The 16391-nt window shown below is 43.1% G+C and overlaps 1 protein-coding gene across 4 annotated transcripts in view; it reads right to left on the reverse strand.

Annotated features, from left to right (window-relative positions):
• The window catches only part of RYR3 (ryanodine receptor 3), a 551722-nt gene that overhangs the window by 171809 nt on the left and 363522 nt on the right, over positions 1-16391 (reverse strand). For all 4 annotated transcript variants that reach the window (XM_082647182.1, XM_082647181.1, XM_082647183.1 and 1 more), the window contains exons 34-36: positions 15862-16088; positions 13410-14205; positions 10203-10403 (exon numbers count right to left, since the gene is read on the reverse strand). In XM_082647182.1, coding sequence (XP_082503308.1) covers positions 10203-10403; positions 13410-14205; positions 15862-16088 — 1224 coding nt within the window. The remainder of the gene's footprint in view (positions 1-10202; positions 10404-13409; positions 14206-15861; positions 16089-16391) is intronic.

Below are 16391 nucleotides of genomic sequence, written 5' to 3' on the forward strand. Positions count from 1 at the left end.
GCAGATTGAGATCACACTCTAAATCAACTTTTCTGAAACTCAAATTTTCCACTTAATTTATCTCGAGAATTTAAAATTTTTCTTAACCTGATCTTTAACAGGTGCATTACATTTCATCATAAGGATGAACAGCAGTTTATATAAAATGCATGTAAAATTAATGATCTGCTATGAAATATTTAAGTTGTTTTCATTTTTTTATCCTCGTAAAATAAAGTTGGTTTGAATTTCTCTGATCATTTTCTTAGGATAAACTCAGAGAAGCGAAATGCCTGGACAAAAAGGTTTGAACATTTTAATGGCTTTTTTTTCCCCTTATGATTTTTTTTTACATCTTTATTGCAGTGTAATTACCTTACAATGTTGTGTTAGTTTCTGCTCAATAACAAAGTGAATCAGCTATATGTATACATATATCCCCATATCCCCTCCCTCTTGAGCCTTCCTCCAACTCTCCCTATCCCACCCCTCTAGGTGGTCACAAAGCACCGAGCTGATCTCCCTGTGCTATGTGGCTGCTTCCCACTAGCTATCTATTTTATATTTGGTAGTATATATTAGACCATGCCACTCTCTCACTTCGTCCCAGCATCCCCGTCCCCCGCCACCAGTGTCCTCAAGTCCGTTCTCTACGTCTGCGTCTTTATTCCTGTCCTGCCCCTAGGTTCATCAGAACCATTTTTCTTTTACAGATACCATACATATGTGTTAGCATACGGTATTTGTTTTTCTCTTTCTGACTTACTTCACTCTGTATGACAGACTCTAGGTCCATCTACCTCACTACAAATAACTCCATTTCATTTCTTTTTATGGCTGAGTAATATCCCAGTGTATATATGTGCCACATCTTCTTTACCCAATCATCTGTCGATGGGCACTTGCTTCCATGTCCTGGCTATTGTAAATAGTGCTACAATGAACATTGTGGTACATGTCTCTTTAGAATTATGGCTTTCTCATGATATAGGCCCAGGAGTGGGATTGCTAGGTCATATGGTAGTTCTTTTTTTAGTTTTTTAAGGAACCTCCATACTGTTCTCCACAGTGGCTGTATCAATTTACATTCCCACTAACAGTGCAAGAGGGTTCCCTTTTCTCCACACCCTCTCCAGCATTTATCGTTTGTAGATTTTTTGATGATGGCCATTCTGGCTGGTGTGAGGTGATACCTCACTGTAGTTTTGATTTGCATTTCTCTAATGATTAGTGATGCTGAGCATTCTTTCATGTGTTTGTTGGCAACTGGTATATCTTCTTTGGAGAAATGTCTGTTTAGGTCTTCCACCTATTTTTGGACTGGGTTGTTTTTTTGATATTGAGCTGCATGAGCTGCTTGTATAGTTTGGAGATTAATCCTTTGTCAGTTGCTTCTTTTGCAAATATTTTCTCCCATTCTGAGGGTTGTCTTTTTGTCTTGCTTATGGTTTCCTTCACTGTGCAAAAGCTTTTAAGTTTCATTAGGTCCCATTCATTTATTTTTGATTTTATTTCCATTACTCTAGGAGGTGGGTCAAAAAGGATCTTGCTGATTTATGTCAAAGAGTGTTCTGCCTATGTTTTCCTCTGAGAGTTTTATAGTGTCTGGCCTTACATTTAGGTCTTTAATCCATTTTGAGTTTATTTTTGTGTATGGTGTTAGGGAGTGTTCTGATTTCATTCTTCTACATGTAGCTGTCCAGTTTTCCCAGCACCACTTATTGAAGAGGCTGTCTTTTCTCCATTGTATATTCTTGCCTCCTTTGTCAAAGATAAAGTGACCATATGTGTGTGGTTTTGTCTCTGGGCTTTCTATCCTGTTCTATTGATCTATATTTCTACTTCTGTGCCAGTACCATACTGTCTTGATTACCGTAACTTTGTAGTATAGTCTGAAGTCAGGGAGACTGATTCTTCCAGCTCCGTTTTTCTTTCTCAAGATTGCTTTGGCTATTCGGGGTCTTTTGTGTTTCTATACAAATTGTAATATTTTTTGTTCTAGTTCTGTGAAAAATGCCATAGGTAGTTTGATAGGGATTGCACTGAATCTGTAGATTGCTTTGGGTACTACAGTGATTTTCTCAATGTTGATTCTTCCAATCCAGGAACATGGTATATCTCTCCATCTGTTTGTATCATCTTAGATTTGTTTCATCAGTGTCTTATAGTTTTCTGAATACAGGTCTTTTGTCTCCTCAGGTAGGATTATTTGTAGGTATTTTATTCTTTTTGTTGCAATGGTAAATGGGAGTGTTTCCTTAATTTTTCTTTCTGTTCTTTCATTGCTAGTGTATAGGAATGCAAGAGATTTCTGTGCATTAATTTTGTATCCTGCTACTTTACCAAATTCATTGATTAGCTCTAGTATTCTGGTAGCATTTTTAGGATTCTCTATGTATTGTATCATGTCATCTGCAAACAGTGACAGTTTTACTTCTTTTCCAATTTGGATTCCTTTCATTTCTTTTTCTTCTCTGACTGCCGTGGCTAAAACTTTGAAAACTATGTTGAATAACAGTGGTGAGAGTGGGCACCCTTGTCTTGTTCCTGATCTTAGAGGAAATGCTTTCAGTTTTTCACTATTGATAATGCTGTTGGCTGTGTTTGTCATATATGGCTTTTATTATGTTGAGGTAGGTTCCCTCTATGCCCACTTTCTGGAGGGTTTTTTATCATAAATGCGTTTTGAATTTTGTCAAAAGCTTTTTCTGCATATACTGAGATTATCATATGGTTTTTATCCTTCCATTTGTTAATATGGTGTATCACATTGATTGATTTGCATATACTGAAGAATCCTTGTATTCCTGGGATAAACCTCATTTGATCATGGTGTATGATCCTTTTAATGTGCTGTTGGATTCTGTTTGCTAGTATTTTGTTGAGGATTTTTGCATCTATGTTCATCAGTGTATTGGCCTGTAGTTTTTTTTGTGACATCTTTGTCTAGTTTTGGTATCAGGGTGATGGTGACCTCGTAGAATGAGTTTGGGTTCCTCCCTCTGCTATATTTTGGAAGAGTTTGAGAAGGATAGGTGTTAGCTCTTCTCTAAATGTTTGATAGAATTCACCTCTGAAGGCTCCTGGTCCTTGGCTTTTGTTAGTTGGAAGATTTTTAATCACAGTTTCAATTTCATTACTTGTGATTGGTCTGTTTATATTTTCTATCTCTTCCTGGTTCCGTCTTGGAAGATTGTACTTTTTGAAGAATTTGTCTATTTCTTCCCAGTTATCCATTTTATTGGCATAGAGTTGCTTGTAGTAATGTCTCATGATCCTTTGTATTTCTGCAGTGTCACTTCTCCTTTTTCATTTCTAATTCTGTTGATTTGAGTCTTCTCCCTTTTTTTCTTGATGAATCTGGCTAATGGTTTATCAATTTTTTTTATCTTCTCCTTGAACCAGCTTTTAGTTTTGTTGATCTTTGCTATTGTTTCCTCCATTTCTTTTTCATTTATTTTTGATCTGATGTTTATGATTTCTTTCCTTCTTCTATTTTTGGTGTGTTTTTTTTTGTTGTTGTTGTTCTTCTTCTCTAATTGCTTTAGTTGTAAGTTTAGGTTGCTTATTTGAGATTTTTCTTCTTTCTTGAGGTAGGATCATATTACTATAAATTTCCCTCTTAGAACTGCTTTTGCTGCACCCCATAGGTTTTGGATCATTGTGTTTTCAATGTCATTGTTGCTAGGTATTTTTTTATTTCTTCAGTGATCTCTTGGTTATTTAGTAGCATATTGTTTAGCCTCCATGTGTTTGTATTTCTTACAGTTTTCTTTTCCTGTAATTGACATCTAGTCTCATAGCACTGTGGTCAGATAAGATACTTGATATGATTTCAGTTTCTTAAATTTACCTAGGCTTGATCTGTGACCCAAGATATGATCTATCCTGGAGAATGTTCCATGTGCACTTGAGAAGAAAGTGTATTCTGTCACTTTTGAGTAGAATGATCTATAAATATCAATTAAATCTATCTGGTCTGTTGTGTCATTTAAAACTTGTGTTTCCTTATTTATTTCCTGTTTGGATGATCTGTCCATTGGTGTAAGTGGGGTGTTAAAGTCCCCTTCTATTATTGTATTACTGTTGATCTCCCTTTTCATGGTTGTTAGCATTTGCCTCATGTATTGAGGTGCTCCTGTGTTGGGTGCATACGCATTTATAATTGTTATACCTTCTTCTTGGATTGATCCCTTGATCATTATGTAGTGTCCTTCCTTATCTCTTGTAACAGTCTTTATTTTCATGTCTATTTTATCTGATATGAGTATTGCTATTCCAGCTTTCTTTTGTTTTCCACTTGCATGGAATATCATTTTCCATCCCTTCACTTTCAGGCTGTATGTGTCCCTAGGTCTGAAGTGGGTCTCCTGTAGACAGCATATATACAGGTCTTATTTTTGCATCCATTCAGCCAGTCTGTGTGTTTTGGTTGGAGCATTTAATCCATTCACATTTAAGGTAATTATCAATATGTATGTTCCTATTACCATTTTCTTAATTGTTTTTTATTTGTTTTTGTAGGTCTTTTCCTTCTCTTGTGTTTCCTGCCTAGAGAAGTTCCTTTAGCATTTGTTGTAAAGCTGGTTTGGTGGTGCTGAATTCTCTTAGCTTTTGCTTGTCTGTAAAGGTTTTAATTTCTCCATTAAATCTGAATGAGATCCTTGCTGGTTAGAGTAATCTTGGTTGCAGGTTTTTTCCTTTCATCACTTTAAATATGTCCTGCCATTCCCTTTTGGCTTGCAGAGTTTCTGCTGAAAGGTCAGCTGTTAACCTTATAGGGATTCTCTTGTCTGTTATTTGTTGCTTTCCCTGGCTGCTTTTAGTATTTTTTCTTTGTATTTAGTTTTTGATAGTTTGATTAATATGTGTCCTGGCATGTTTCTCCTTGGATTTATACTGTATGGGACTCTCTGCACTTCCTGGACTTGGGTGACTATTTCCTTTCCCATGTTAGGGACGTTTCCAACTGCAGTCTCTTCAAATATTTTCTCAGACCCTTTATTTTTCTCTTCTTCTTCTGGGACCCCTACAATTAGAATATTGGTACATTTAATGTTATCCCAGAGGTCTCTGAGATTGTCCTCAATTCTTTTCATTCTTTTATCTTTATTCTGCTCTGCAGCAGTTATTTCCACTATTCTATCTTCCAGGTCACTTATCTGTTCTTCTGCCTCAGTTATTCTGCTGTTGATTCCTTCTACAGTATTTTTAACTTCACTTGTTGTGTTATTCATCGTTTGTTTGCTCTTTAGTTCTTCTAGGTCCTTGTTAAACATTTCTTGAATTTTTTTCATTCTATTTCTGAGATTTTGAATCATCTTTACTATTATTACTCTGAATTCTTTTTCAGGTAGACTGTCTATTTCCTCTTCATTTGTTTGGTCTGGTGGGTAAAAACCTTCCTCCTCCACCTGCTGCATATTCCTCTGTCTTCTCATTTTGTTTAACTTACTGTGTTTGGGGTCTCCTTTTCCCAGCCTGCAGGTTTGTAGCTCCTCTTATTTCTGGTGTCTGCCCCAGTTGGTGAGGTTGGTTTAGTTGTTTGTGTAGGCTTCCTGGCAGGGGGGGACTGGTGCCTGTGTTCTGGTGGGTGGGGCTGGATCTTGTCCCTCTGGTAGGCAGGGTCACGTCTGGTGGTGTGTTTTGGGGTGTCTGTGATCTTAGTATAACTTTAGGCAGCCTCTCTGCTAATGGGTGGGGTTGTGTTCCTGTCTTGCTAGTTGTTTGGCATAGAGCATTCAGCACTGAAGCTTGCTGCCCGGTGGGTGGAGCTGGGTCTTAGCATTGAGATGGAGCTCTTTGGGAGAGCTCTCGCTGATTAATATTACATGGGGCACGGAGGTCTCTGGTCGTCCAATGTCCTGGACTCAGCTCTCCCACCTTGGCAGCTCAGGCCTGACACCCGGCCGGAGCACCAAGACCCTCCCAGCTGCATGGCCGCTTCTTACGTCAAAGTCTCTGTGGGACCATTGCAAAGTCCACAGGCCTCTGCATGACCCAAGCACCTCTCACTACCAGCGCAGTCACGTTGGCATGCACCACCCAGTAATTCCAACTGGAGCTGCCATTTTAATGGCTTTTGATATTAATTGCCAGACTGCTCTCCAGAAAGCTCACAACAATTTGCATTAATACCAAATTTATACAAGAGTGTGTATTACTTTGCCATCTCCATTATGGTAGTGAGAGTTAACATATTTTCAAATAGTTTCCAATTTAATGGGTGAAAAATGTCATATCTCTATTCCTTTTATTTTTCATTTTTTTAAAACAGTCCTAATCCTTTTAATTAATTTATTTTATTTATTTATTTTTGGCTATGTTGGGTCTTCATTGCTGTGCGCAGGCTTTCTGTAGCTGCGGTGAGCCAGGGCTACTCTTTGTTGCAGTGTGCGGGCCTCTCATTTCAGTGGCTTCTTTTGTTGTAAAGCATGGGCTCTTGGGTGCGCGGGCTTCAGTAGTTGTGGAGCGTAGCATCAGTAGTTGTGGCTTGTGGGCCCTAGAGTGCAGGCTCAGTCATTGTGGTGCAGGGGCTTTGTTGCTCCGCGGCATGTGGATCTTCCTTGACCAGGGCTCGAATCCATGTCCCCTGATTTTGCAGGTGGATTCTTAACCACTGCATCACCAGGGAAGCCCTCTGTTCCTTTAATTTGCATTTAATTGGTGAGGTTGAACTTTGCTTTTCCACACAGAAGGACTGTTTTTATCTCACAGTTTATATATTTTCCATCCATGTTCTTCCTCCATTTTTCTGTTGTGTGATTATCTTTTTAAAAATTAATCAGTGAGTGCTTTGCACATCTGCAGTTTATTAACTCTTGGTAATATATACTCCAAATACTTTTCCCAGTTTTTAGTGAGCTTTTAATTTTCTTTACAGAATTTTTTTTGACATGTAGGTTTTATGTTTTGCAGCCAGCCTGTCATCTTTTCCTCTATAGTTTTGTGTCAGAGATGCTTAACTGTTTCTGTGCCATGGACCACTCTGACAGTCTAGTGAAACCCATGGATTTTTTTCTCAGATTAATATTTTAAATACCTAAAACAAAACAGAGAGGATTACAAAGAGAAACAATTATACTGCAATCTAGTTATCAAGATGATAAAAAATAAATTTGTGATACAGTAACATATATACAAAAAGATCTAGCAGCAGGTCTCACATGCACTGTGATCTTGAAGTAGTGATGAATGCAAATGATATTTCAAGGTATTAGAACTCTGTAATATGACATGAAAAAATATGTAGTTTCTGTGGGTGACAAGGTTAGGTACTTGCTTTGCCGCCCATATCAATAACTGAAAGAAATGCTCTTAGAAATTAATGAAAAGTTGGTGAAAATAAAGCTGTCACTAAGATTTCTGGATGTCTAAATTCTTCCACAGACCCATGACCCCAGGTTAGTGAATATCTCGAGGCACTGAAGTAATAGCTAGAGGTAATCTTGTCCATTTTGCTGTGTCAGGCAGAGTAACCCAAACACCAGGCAAAGGGGTATTTTCTACTTTTGTTTAGGATATCTAGGTGAAAAAAATTTACAGTCTCATTTATTAAACCATGAACCTTATTTAATATTGTTAGGAAGATACTTTTTCAAAGCTTCTACTGCAAACAAGTTTCTGGCAGAAGGTAGAGGTATTGTTTGTAATAAAATAATATTGATAAAACAGATTGGAAAAGTGATTTTTGTGGTTATTCCACAATGTTAAATTATGGTAATTATATCAGCAACATATATGGATGGGTTGTTTATTAAATAAAAATCAGATCTGAAGGTCTGATTTCAAGAATCTGAAAGTTAATTTTTTACTGAATGATCTTTCTTTTGTTGGAACACTTAGGAAGCAAGTGGTCCATCAGCCCTCAGGGCGTAACCAAAAGGGGAGTGAACTGACTTTTCTGCCAGGTCACCCCCTTTAATGAAAGTCCTTTTCAAAGTGAAAGGCTTGCAAGCTGTGCTTGGCTAATTTGCCAACAATCACTGGACTAATCTTCGCTTTGCCTACTTTTGTACTTAGTTACATCCCCCAAGTATGTTTTTTCATCTCTCTGAATAGTGTATGGATATAGGGCTGAAAACCTCTATTTTATCCTCACAGGTTACAGAAGAATGAGGTAATCATATCACTGTTTTAAAATTCTAATTCCTATGTAGCCTATATTCCAAGTGATTTTGCATGCCTCTGCCCTGAAATTGAAACCCTCCTTATCCTTTATCAATATTAAATTCTTAATTACTCAGAAAGTTCTATGGGTAGGTTCCTTCTAGAAATGAATACTCTGGGAAGGGTGGCAGATGGGACAGCTGAATTTGGTAACAGGGTCCCTGCTTTTATTTCAATTCTAGACCAGCAGCATCAGCATAGCCTGGAAACTCGCTAAACATGCAAATTCTCAGGCCTTACCTTAGACCTACTGAATTAGAAACCCTAGAGGTGGGACCAGCAATCTGTGTTTTATTCAGCCTTCCAGGGATTCTGAGGTCTGCTCAAGTTCTTGAGATACAGACTTCTGAAATGGGTCTGAAATGATTGTTCAGAGGACTGTCTAGAAGGCTAAAGAAGGAAGTGATGGTAGGTCCCAAAGATGACAGAAGAGAAGATAAGGAGGCAGAATGGGGCTAGAAGAGGGTGGAGCCAGCAGGGCCCTTCTAGGATCCAGGATCATGAGCTGTGTCTATGGGGATGACCGTGTCAGATGGACAACCAAGTCCCGGCTGGCTTGAGGAGATGTCAGAAAACATGCAGAAACTCTAGTCACTGGCTCACTGACAGAAGGTCATAGTACATGGCATGAGGCAAATGCAAATACCTCTGACACTAAAACTAATGAGAGCTTGTAGTACTTACAGAATGTTTACTACCTGACAGATTACCTGCTAAGCGATCTAAATGAATTATCTCATAGGTTTCTCACAAACATTATCCACATTTTGCAGCCTGAGGAAACTGAGAGACAAAGAGAAGTAATGCGTCCAAGACTACCCGGTGAGTGATGGCGGAGCCGGAATGGGAGCCAGGCTCTGAAGCCAACAGCAGTGTTAATCACCACTTCATCCACCTTCCCATTCTTCACAAATACAAGTCAGCCTCTGCCCAGGGAAACAGGGAATGTTCGCACCTGTTGCCAGCCTAAAAGCAGCCTGACAACATCTGTAAAGCCTTCAAGAATAATTCACACTCACTGCATTTTCCTCACCACAGTGCAAAGTACCTGCTCTCACCAATCCACAGGGCCTTCGCATTTTGCCTCTAGCAAAGAGATGTGAAGCTCTGTCTGCTCTGTATCAAGGCCAGTATCATTCAAAGGAATCTTAAAAAGCCAAGATAGGTGGTTCATTTTTAAGCCAATATAAGTATCTATAGCCTATAAACTGGGTTTTAGGAACGTAACTGGACCATGCTGTGGTGGCCTCGCCATTGTTACAAAATGGTGGTAATTATATTGACAACAATTTATGGATAGGCTGCTTATTAACTATATATAAGATCCAAAGATTTGGTTTCGACGACAGAAAATGAATTTCTTCACTGGAAGATCTATCTTGTCTTTTGAAACTGAGGGAGCTGTGACAAATGGCCTGCAGGATATACGTGAGCGGCCGAGCAGCGGCGACGAGTGGAGACCATTATTTTATAAGCTGTCCCTCCCTCATCTGCAAGTTTCTCACCAGGATTTTCATTCTTTTCAAAGCAGCCTTTCAACCTGGATGAGGCTGACTACGAGGTGGGGTAGCGCAAAGAATGGAGACAACACATCCCAGGAGAGGACTCCCTCATCCATGTCGTGCCCTCCAGGCTTCCTGGGGCTGGGGTGGGGGGATTCCAGAGGGTCTCGGTCAAGGAAGACTGTGTACCCGCCCTCACGAGTCAGGAAATGCGGACCACATTCTGTTGATCTCTTCTGGAGAGTAGAGTTCTGACTTCTGGAAGGACTGGACAGAAATGCTTCTAAGGGGTAGAAGCTGGATCCTAACAGAGACAGGAGTGGTGGCATGAGCGAGCGACGGAAAGGAGGAAGCCTGGCTCTGTGTGTGGTTTTGGAAGGTTATCTTTCCACCCAAGACAGCTGGCCAAGGCTTCCCAGTTGTCTCAGCACAGGACTAGCCTGTCTCCTGGTGCTGGCCAGGGTCTTTCAACCTCCCAGGAAGGCTTTGCGTACCCTGCTTTGTCGGGTTCAAGCTCTCCCCTAGGATGGAGGCTCAGAAGGGGCTTCTCACCTGCTCCTGCGGCGGTGAGCGGAACTCCCTGGTCTTCCGAGCAGTCAGGGCCGCAGACATGTTCAGGGCCTGCATGAGTTCGTTGTAGCGGAACTTCTGATTCGCCTGGAGCTTGGAGACATAAATGTCGCCAAAGGCCACGATGGCCTCCACCCGGTGTTGCAGCTCACAGTCACAGAGATAGCTGAGGAGCTCACACATCTGCAAAAGTGTACACACACGTGAATATAATAATACTTCATGTACATTGGTGAAGCGGCTATCATCCCCATTCTACAGATGGTAACACTGAGACTTAGGCGATTTAAGGAACTTGCCCAGTGTCACACAGTAAGCATAGAGCTATTACTGGAATCCAAGTTGGCCACTACTGGATGACTCTGGATTAGTACTTGAACCCAGCTAAAGAGCCCAGCTCTTTACCGCTGGGCCAGGAGAACAACAGGAAAATGAGCTCATTAAACACAGAGCGTGTCTGCCTGTGGAGACAGAGAACAGCACATAGGAGAGCGTTTTCCCAGGGCTCTAAGCTCAGTATGGAAACCACCACTGAATGGTACATATGAGCACTGGGTCTCCTTCCTGACATCTTCTGGTGCTGGATGATGGGAAAGCGAGACTTCTGCTTCCCTCCCCATGTTTCACTGTTTTTGTTTATCAGCACTGTTTTTCTATGATTGATTGTTATAACTAATCTTATCGCCATTAGAATTTATACTAATAAGAAAAAAACAGCCCTACCTTACTGAGCACTAGCTACGTGCCAGACACTGTGCCAGGCACTTGCCATACTTTATGTGTGTTCCTCATATTTTTACTAAAGCAGAAGTTCTATTTACCCACCTCCACTTAACCCATCACACGTGACTAAAGAACACTCTCCAGGGCTTCCCTGGTGGCGCAGTGGTTGAGAGTCCGCCTGCCGATGCAGGGGACACGGGTTCGTGCCCCGGTCCGGGAGGATCCCACGTGCTGCGAAGCAGCTGGGCCCGTGAGCCATGGCCGCTGAGGCTGCACGCCCAGAGCAAGAACACTCTCCAGTGTGTCTGGGCACAGACAAGGCCCCTGGTGGTGGGATGCTGTCACCTAGCAGGACAGTCTCTGCACATCTGCCCACCTCTGCTCCAGCCAGGTAAACTGGGACCCAGAGCTTATGCTCGTCCCACTTGTGATTATAATTACAACATTTAAAGTCATGTGGGTGAATGAAATAGGAAAACTAAGTTGAATGACTAGGGAACATCTGTGAAAGGCGAGGTTTTTTTAAAAAAAAATGCTAAAATTGAGTGTGAGTTAGACAACTATAAGAAGTTGGGGAAAATCATAAAAATCTAGAAGCATTTTGCACTCAGGTTGCTTTCAATTACCTCTAAGTCTGCAGCCTACCTTAAAGACCCCAAAGTTGTAATCATAGATGGCGCATGACAGGTGTCATCCACGGAAAAGAGGGGACTCTATGTGCCTGTCAGGGACTCACATTAAAGAAGAGGTCTTGCCCCAAATCATGTGCATATAGATACCTGCTTCAATTAAACTGGCTACTGCAGGCATACTTATTTTCTTAATTTTAGAGTTAAGAAAAGTTACAATAAAATAAGCCAACTCTTAGTTTTGACATTTTCCTATTGTTTTTCTGCTTTATCTCATTTATTTCTGCTCTACTATTTATTTCCTTCCTTCTGCTAAATTTGGGCTTGGTTTGTTCTTTTTCTAGCTCCTTGAGGTAAAAAGTTAGATTATTTGAGATCTTTCTCCTTTTTTTTAATGTAAACATTTATTGCAATGTACTTCCCTCTTCTATTTTTGCTGCATCCCACAGATTTTGGTAATTTTTGTTTTCATTTACATTTGTCTTGAGGTAACATCTTTTTTTAAAAAAATTAATCAATTATTAAAAAAAAAAAGAAGAGGTCTTGGCCCTCCATCAGAATAGCACATTTCTATGTTTTAATAAAATATTTAAGGTACATATGTAAAATTTGTTGTACTTCTCCTCTATATTCAATGTTTTAATGAAATGGCCACCTACCAATCCCATCATATTGGATAAGAGAGCTTCGACTGCAGATTTTTTTTTTTTTTTTTTGCGGTACGCGGGCCTCTCACCGTTGTGGCCTCTCCCGTTGTGGAGCACAGGCTCCGGACGCGCAGGCTCAGCGGCCATGGCTCACGGGTCCAGCCACTCCGCGGCATGTGGGATCCTCCGGGACCGGGGCACGAACCCGCGTCCCCTGCATCAGCAGGCGGACTCTCAACCACTGCGCCACCAGGGAAGCCCAGATTATTTTTTATAATATATTTTATGGTAAAATATGTTTCCAATTATATTTTTTAACAACACATTTTAATATTATGTTTTACTATATCATCATCCACATTTTACAAATCATAAAGCCAAGACTGATGGGCTACTGACTTGGCAAATTTATTTAGCTAGTAAGTGGCTGAGGCACAGGAAGTGAAATCCAGGGATGCCTGAACCAGGGTCACTCCACTAAGATCAACTGCTCTCCTCTATTTCTTTTCTTTTCTCTTTTTTTACTTTCTAGAAAATTTACTGAAGTATAGTTGATTTACAGTGTTGTGTTAATTTCTCCTCTATTTGTTTTCATTTCTCTCTTCTCAGTGCTGAGAAGACAAAGGTCACCATCCTCTTCCGTGCATCACTGATGCTAGCTTACGTCTGGTAAGACTAAGCTGCGCGAGGGGGCAGCTCTCAGTGAGCAGGACGCCCAGCGCAGATGGCACTTTCTCTGAGTGCCAGTGTAACAGGTTCACGTCAGCCTTGTGATCGGAGCACGGCAACAAATGAGAGCAGCTGATGAGTGTGGTCATTCTACAAGCCAGTTCCTCTGGTCAACTCCACGGCCAAAGGCTCCTCCCCGTCTCCAGACAAGATGTCACAGATGAGCGCTTTAGTCCCAAAGGGTAGGAGAGAAGACCAGGGAAAATCCATCGCTGGGACCAGAAAAACAGTTCTAAAGCACACGCTTTATTGACGAGGGCTGGTATTTTCGTTTTGGTTTGGGGAGACTTAGGGAGTACCTTCCAGCTCAGAAACAAGCAGGACCAGTGCGCGCTCTCCCTGAGCATCTCTGCTACACTCCACATTCAAGCCAATGCCCACAGTCCTGGCGTCACCACCAGGCTGCACTGTCACCCTCCCCAGCTCTTTCCAAGGGCAGGATGCTGGTTGCCCCGAGTTACCTGCAGCTTGACGGACTCCGGTAATCGGGTCTGCAACAAGCCTTTGACGGGAGCCTCCTTGCTGGCCTTTTCCCCAGCCTCCACAGCCTTCTCCTCCACCTGGGTCACCTCCTCCTTCTCTGCTCCGTCCTGTGTGTCCCCACTGTGCTCCCCAAACACGGAAGGGTCGATGACAAGGAGGATCTGCCGAACATCGTCATCGTCAAACACCCCCATGACCAGCAGGGTTCCGATGAGTTTCAGCACAGGCACGAACTGGAACTCCACGGACCCCCCGACGGGGTCCCGGATGTGAGCCCCACTGCACCGCACTGCCTCCGTCAGCATGCTCAGCGCCTTCGTCTTGAGAAGCTCCAAGGGAATCTCGGGGCTCTGCTTCTGGTGTTCCTCGCTGGTCATGACGAAGCAGGCGGGGGAGAACCTGAACCCTGGCTTGAGGCACGTTCTCGGGCCCACCCCAGGGAGCCCATGCCTCTTGGACTCGTCCGGGTACAGGCGGATTTTCCTGGTGCTGCTGGTGATGGGGATGATGTACTCATTCTTCATCATCAGCTTCCTCTCCTTAGCGCTGGCCAGGTGGATGCTGATGAGAAGGTCATAGAAGCCGGAGCGCAGGAAGCCAGGGAGGTACTTGTTGTCAATGGCGTAGAAGAGCTGGGAGAGGTCCACGTGGCTGCACAGGGCGTAAGCCACCCGGCTGTTTCCCAGGGCGCACAAGGCGCTGTAGAGTCTCAGCGTGTGGTAATGGAACCACATGAGGTCCTCCTTCTCGCAGAGCTCCAGGATGTCCACACACCTGAGGAGGAGACAAGCAATCAACCACTCCAGGGGGAGAAAACTGCCAGAATTCAGCAGAGCACTGACCCTCGGAATCCCCACGCGTCTCACCCGAGCCAAGGAAGGCAGAGCGGGTAGAACCTGGAGGAGTCTCTCACGGGTTATCATTCGTCCCACCATTTCTAACTATGAGGGTCTCAAAAGTCTGTAAGACTTAAGAGCTTACAGCTTACCAAATATCAAAGTCCCCACTGTTAGGGAAAAACCCAACTCAGAACTGAAAACATTCAGGTACATGACAGGTGACTCGGTCCTCTTATTTGTAGGCTCAAGGGGATCCTCTGTTTCCTGATGTAAAGCCCTCCCATCAATTTACCATCTGCCTCATCTATGGAATCTCCAGTTTACCATCAGCCATGGGGCTATCCTTTTCCTGAAAACAAACACACACCGGTGCTCTTGTCCAGAGAGGAAACGCCTTCCAACCTGTGATGAGTTGGCGTAGTCAGGTAGCCAGTTCACTTTCTCCATCCTGACTGTAGAGATCTATTTGCTGTGTATTATTCCCTTGTGTGCGGGGGCCCGGGGCTCTGATCTCTGCTTAGATTTTTCCATTTTGTCTTGCTTCTCACTGAGAACCTGAGGACACTTTGCAATTGGCTTACTTGGCTGGTCTCCTGGTCTTTGCTGCTCCTTCTCTACACTAGTCTGCCCTTCTGCTGCCCATGACCCAGTGGAATACCTAAATGTGAGCTGTGCCAGTGTCAAATACCTCCATCCTCTATTGCTTTATCTTTTCAGTCCAAGAGATCAAGGGGTAATAACATCCATAAAAATAAAACTTACTTAATTTTTTTCTATGGACAGAAACTGAACTAGATTTTCCCTACACAATTTAATGTTTTCTCTCTCAGCAATCCTTTGGGTGGGCATTGATCTCACTGTACTGATGAGAAGACTGAGGCCTGGAGTGCATGAGTAACTCACTCAAGGCCACGCAGCCAGGAAGTGATAGCACTGGAATTGAATCTAGGTCATAATCCAGGAGCATCTCTTTTTTTAAATTTTTATTTTTTATTTTTATTTTTTTCGGTACGCGGGCCTCTCACTGTTGTGGCCTCTCCCGTTGCGGAGCACAGGCTCCGGACGCAGGCTCAGCGGCCATGGCTCACGGGCCCAGCCGCTCCGCGGCATGTGGGATCTTCCCGGACCGGGGCACGAACCCGTGTCCCCTGCATCGGCAGGTGGACTCTCAAACACTGAGCCACCAGGGAAGCCCCAGGAGCACCTCTTAAAGAGTGGGGACCAGGAGCCTGATTCTTGGTTCTCTAAGCAAGCTAGGCATGCCTCATTCTTCCCCTTCTTGCCATCAATAACATATAATTTCTGAGCCACGCTAGGGTTTTTAATTAAGCGCATGGAAATATCCCTGAGTGCAGGTACTCGGAGCTACAGTGAAAGCCCTGTGGCAGACACGTCACTGTGAATATCGTGCTGTTTCTGAGTGAATAATCAAAGTGGGGAAGGGAAAGAAGAGAAACCGAGGCTTCGGGGCAATCAGCAGTCGTCTTGGGCCCTTTGCCAATGGGGATGATACTCCTTCCCTTCTGGGCTTGCTGGGTACTGCTTCCCTGCCTCCCGGGCCCGGCCCTTCCTCTCTGGGTCCCCCCACTACCTGTTCTCCTCGGGGATGTAGAGCGCCATCATCTGTAGAGGCTCCAGGCACTGCACCACCCAGCCATGGCGGTCGCTCACCCGCTCCGTCTCCACCTTCAGGAAGCTGCTGGGCATGCGGCTCCAGAGGACGGGCTGGATGGTTTGGACGTCCAGCCGTGGTGGGCACTGCGGGACGGGGTTTTTCTCTTCACTCTTAAATATGGCTGCCGACAGGGGCATGGCGTTCTGGGGCAAGGCAGAAAGGCATCAGGGAGGAGAATACACGTGCAACACAGAGATGCTCAGTGGCTGGACAATACACCCGGCCCATGTTGACCAAAAGGATAAGCATACATTAAAAAGAGACAAATGCATCCAGGGACCAACGAGGGCTTCACCAGCATCAATGAAGACCTAACATAATGGGTTATGTGAACATTCATTAATTCTTTCGGTACTCAACAGAAGCGGGAGAACGGGAAAATGGGAACCTATCTACTGTTGCCTGAATTTCACATGAAAGTGTAGACGTTTGGGAGGCATATGAGA

The sequence above is a fragment of the Grampus griseus genome, assembly GCF_964374135.1.
Source record: "Grampus griseus genome assembly, chromosome: 2".
NCBI classification, from domain to species: Eukaryota; Metazoa; Chordata; class Mammalia; order Artiodactyla; family Delphinidae; genus Grampus; species Grampus griseus.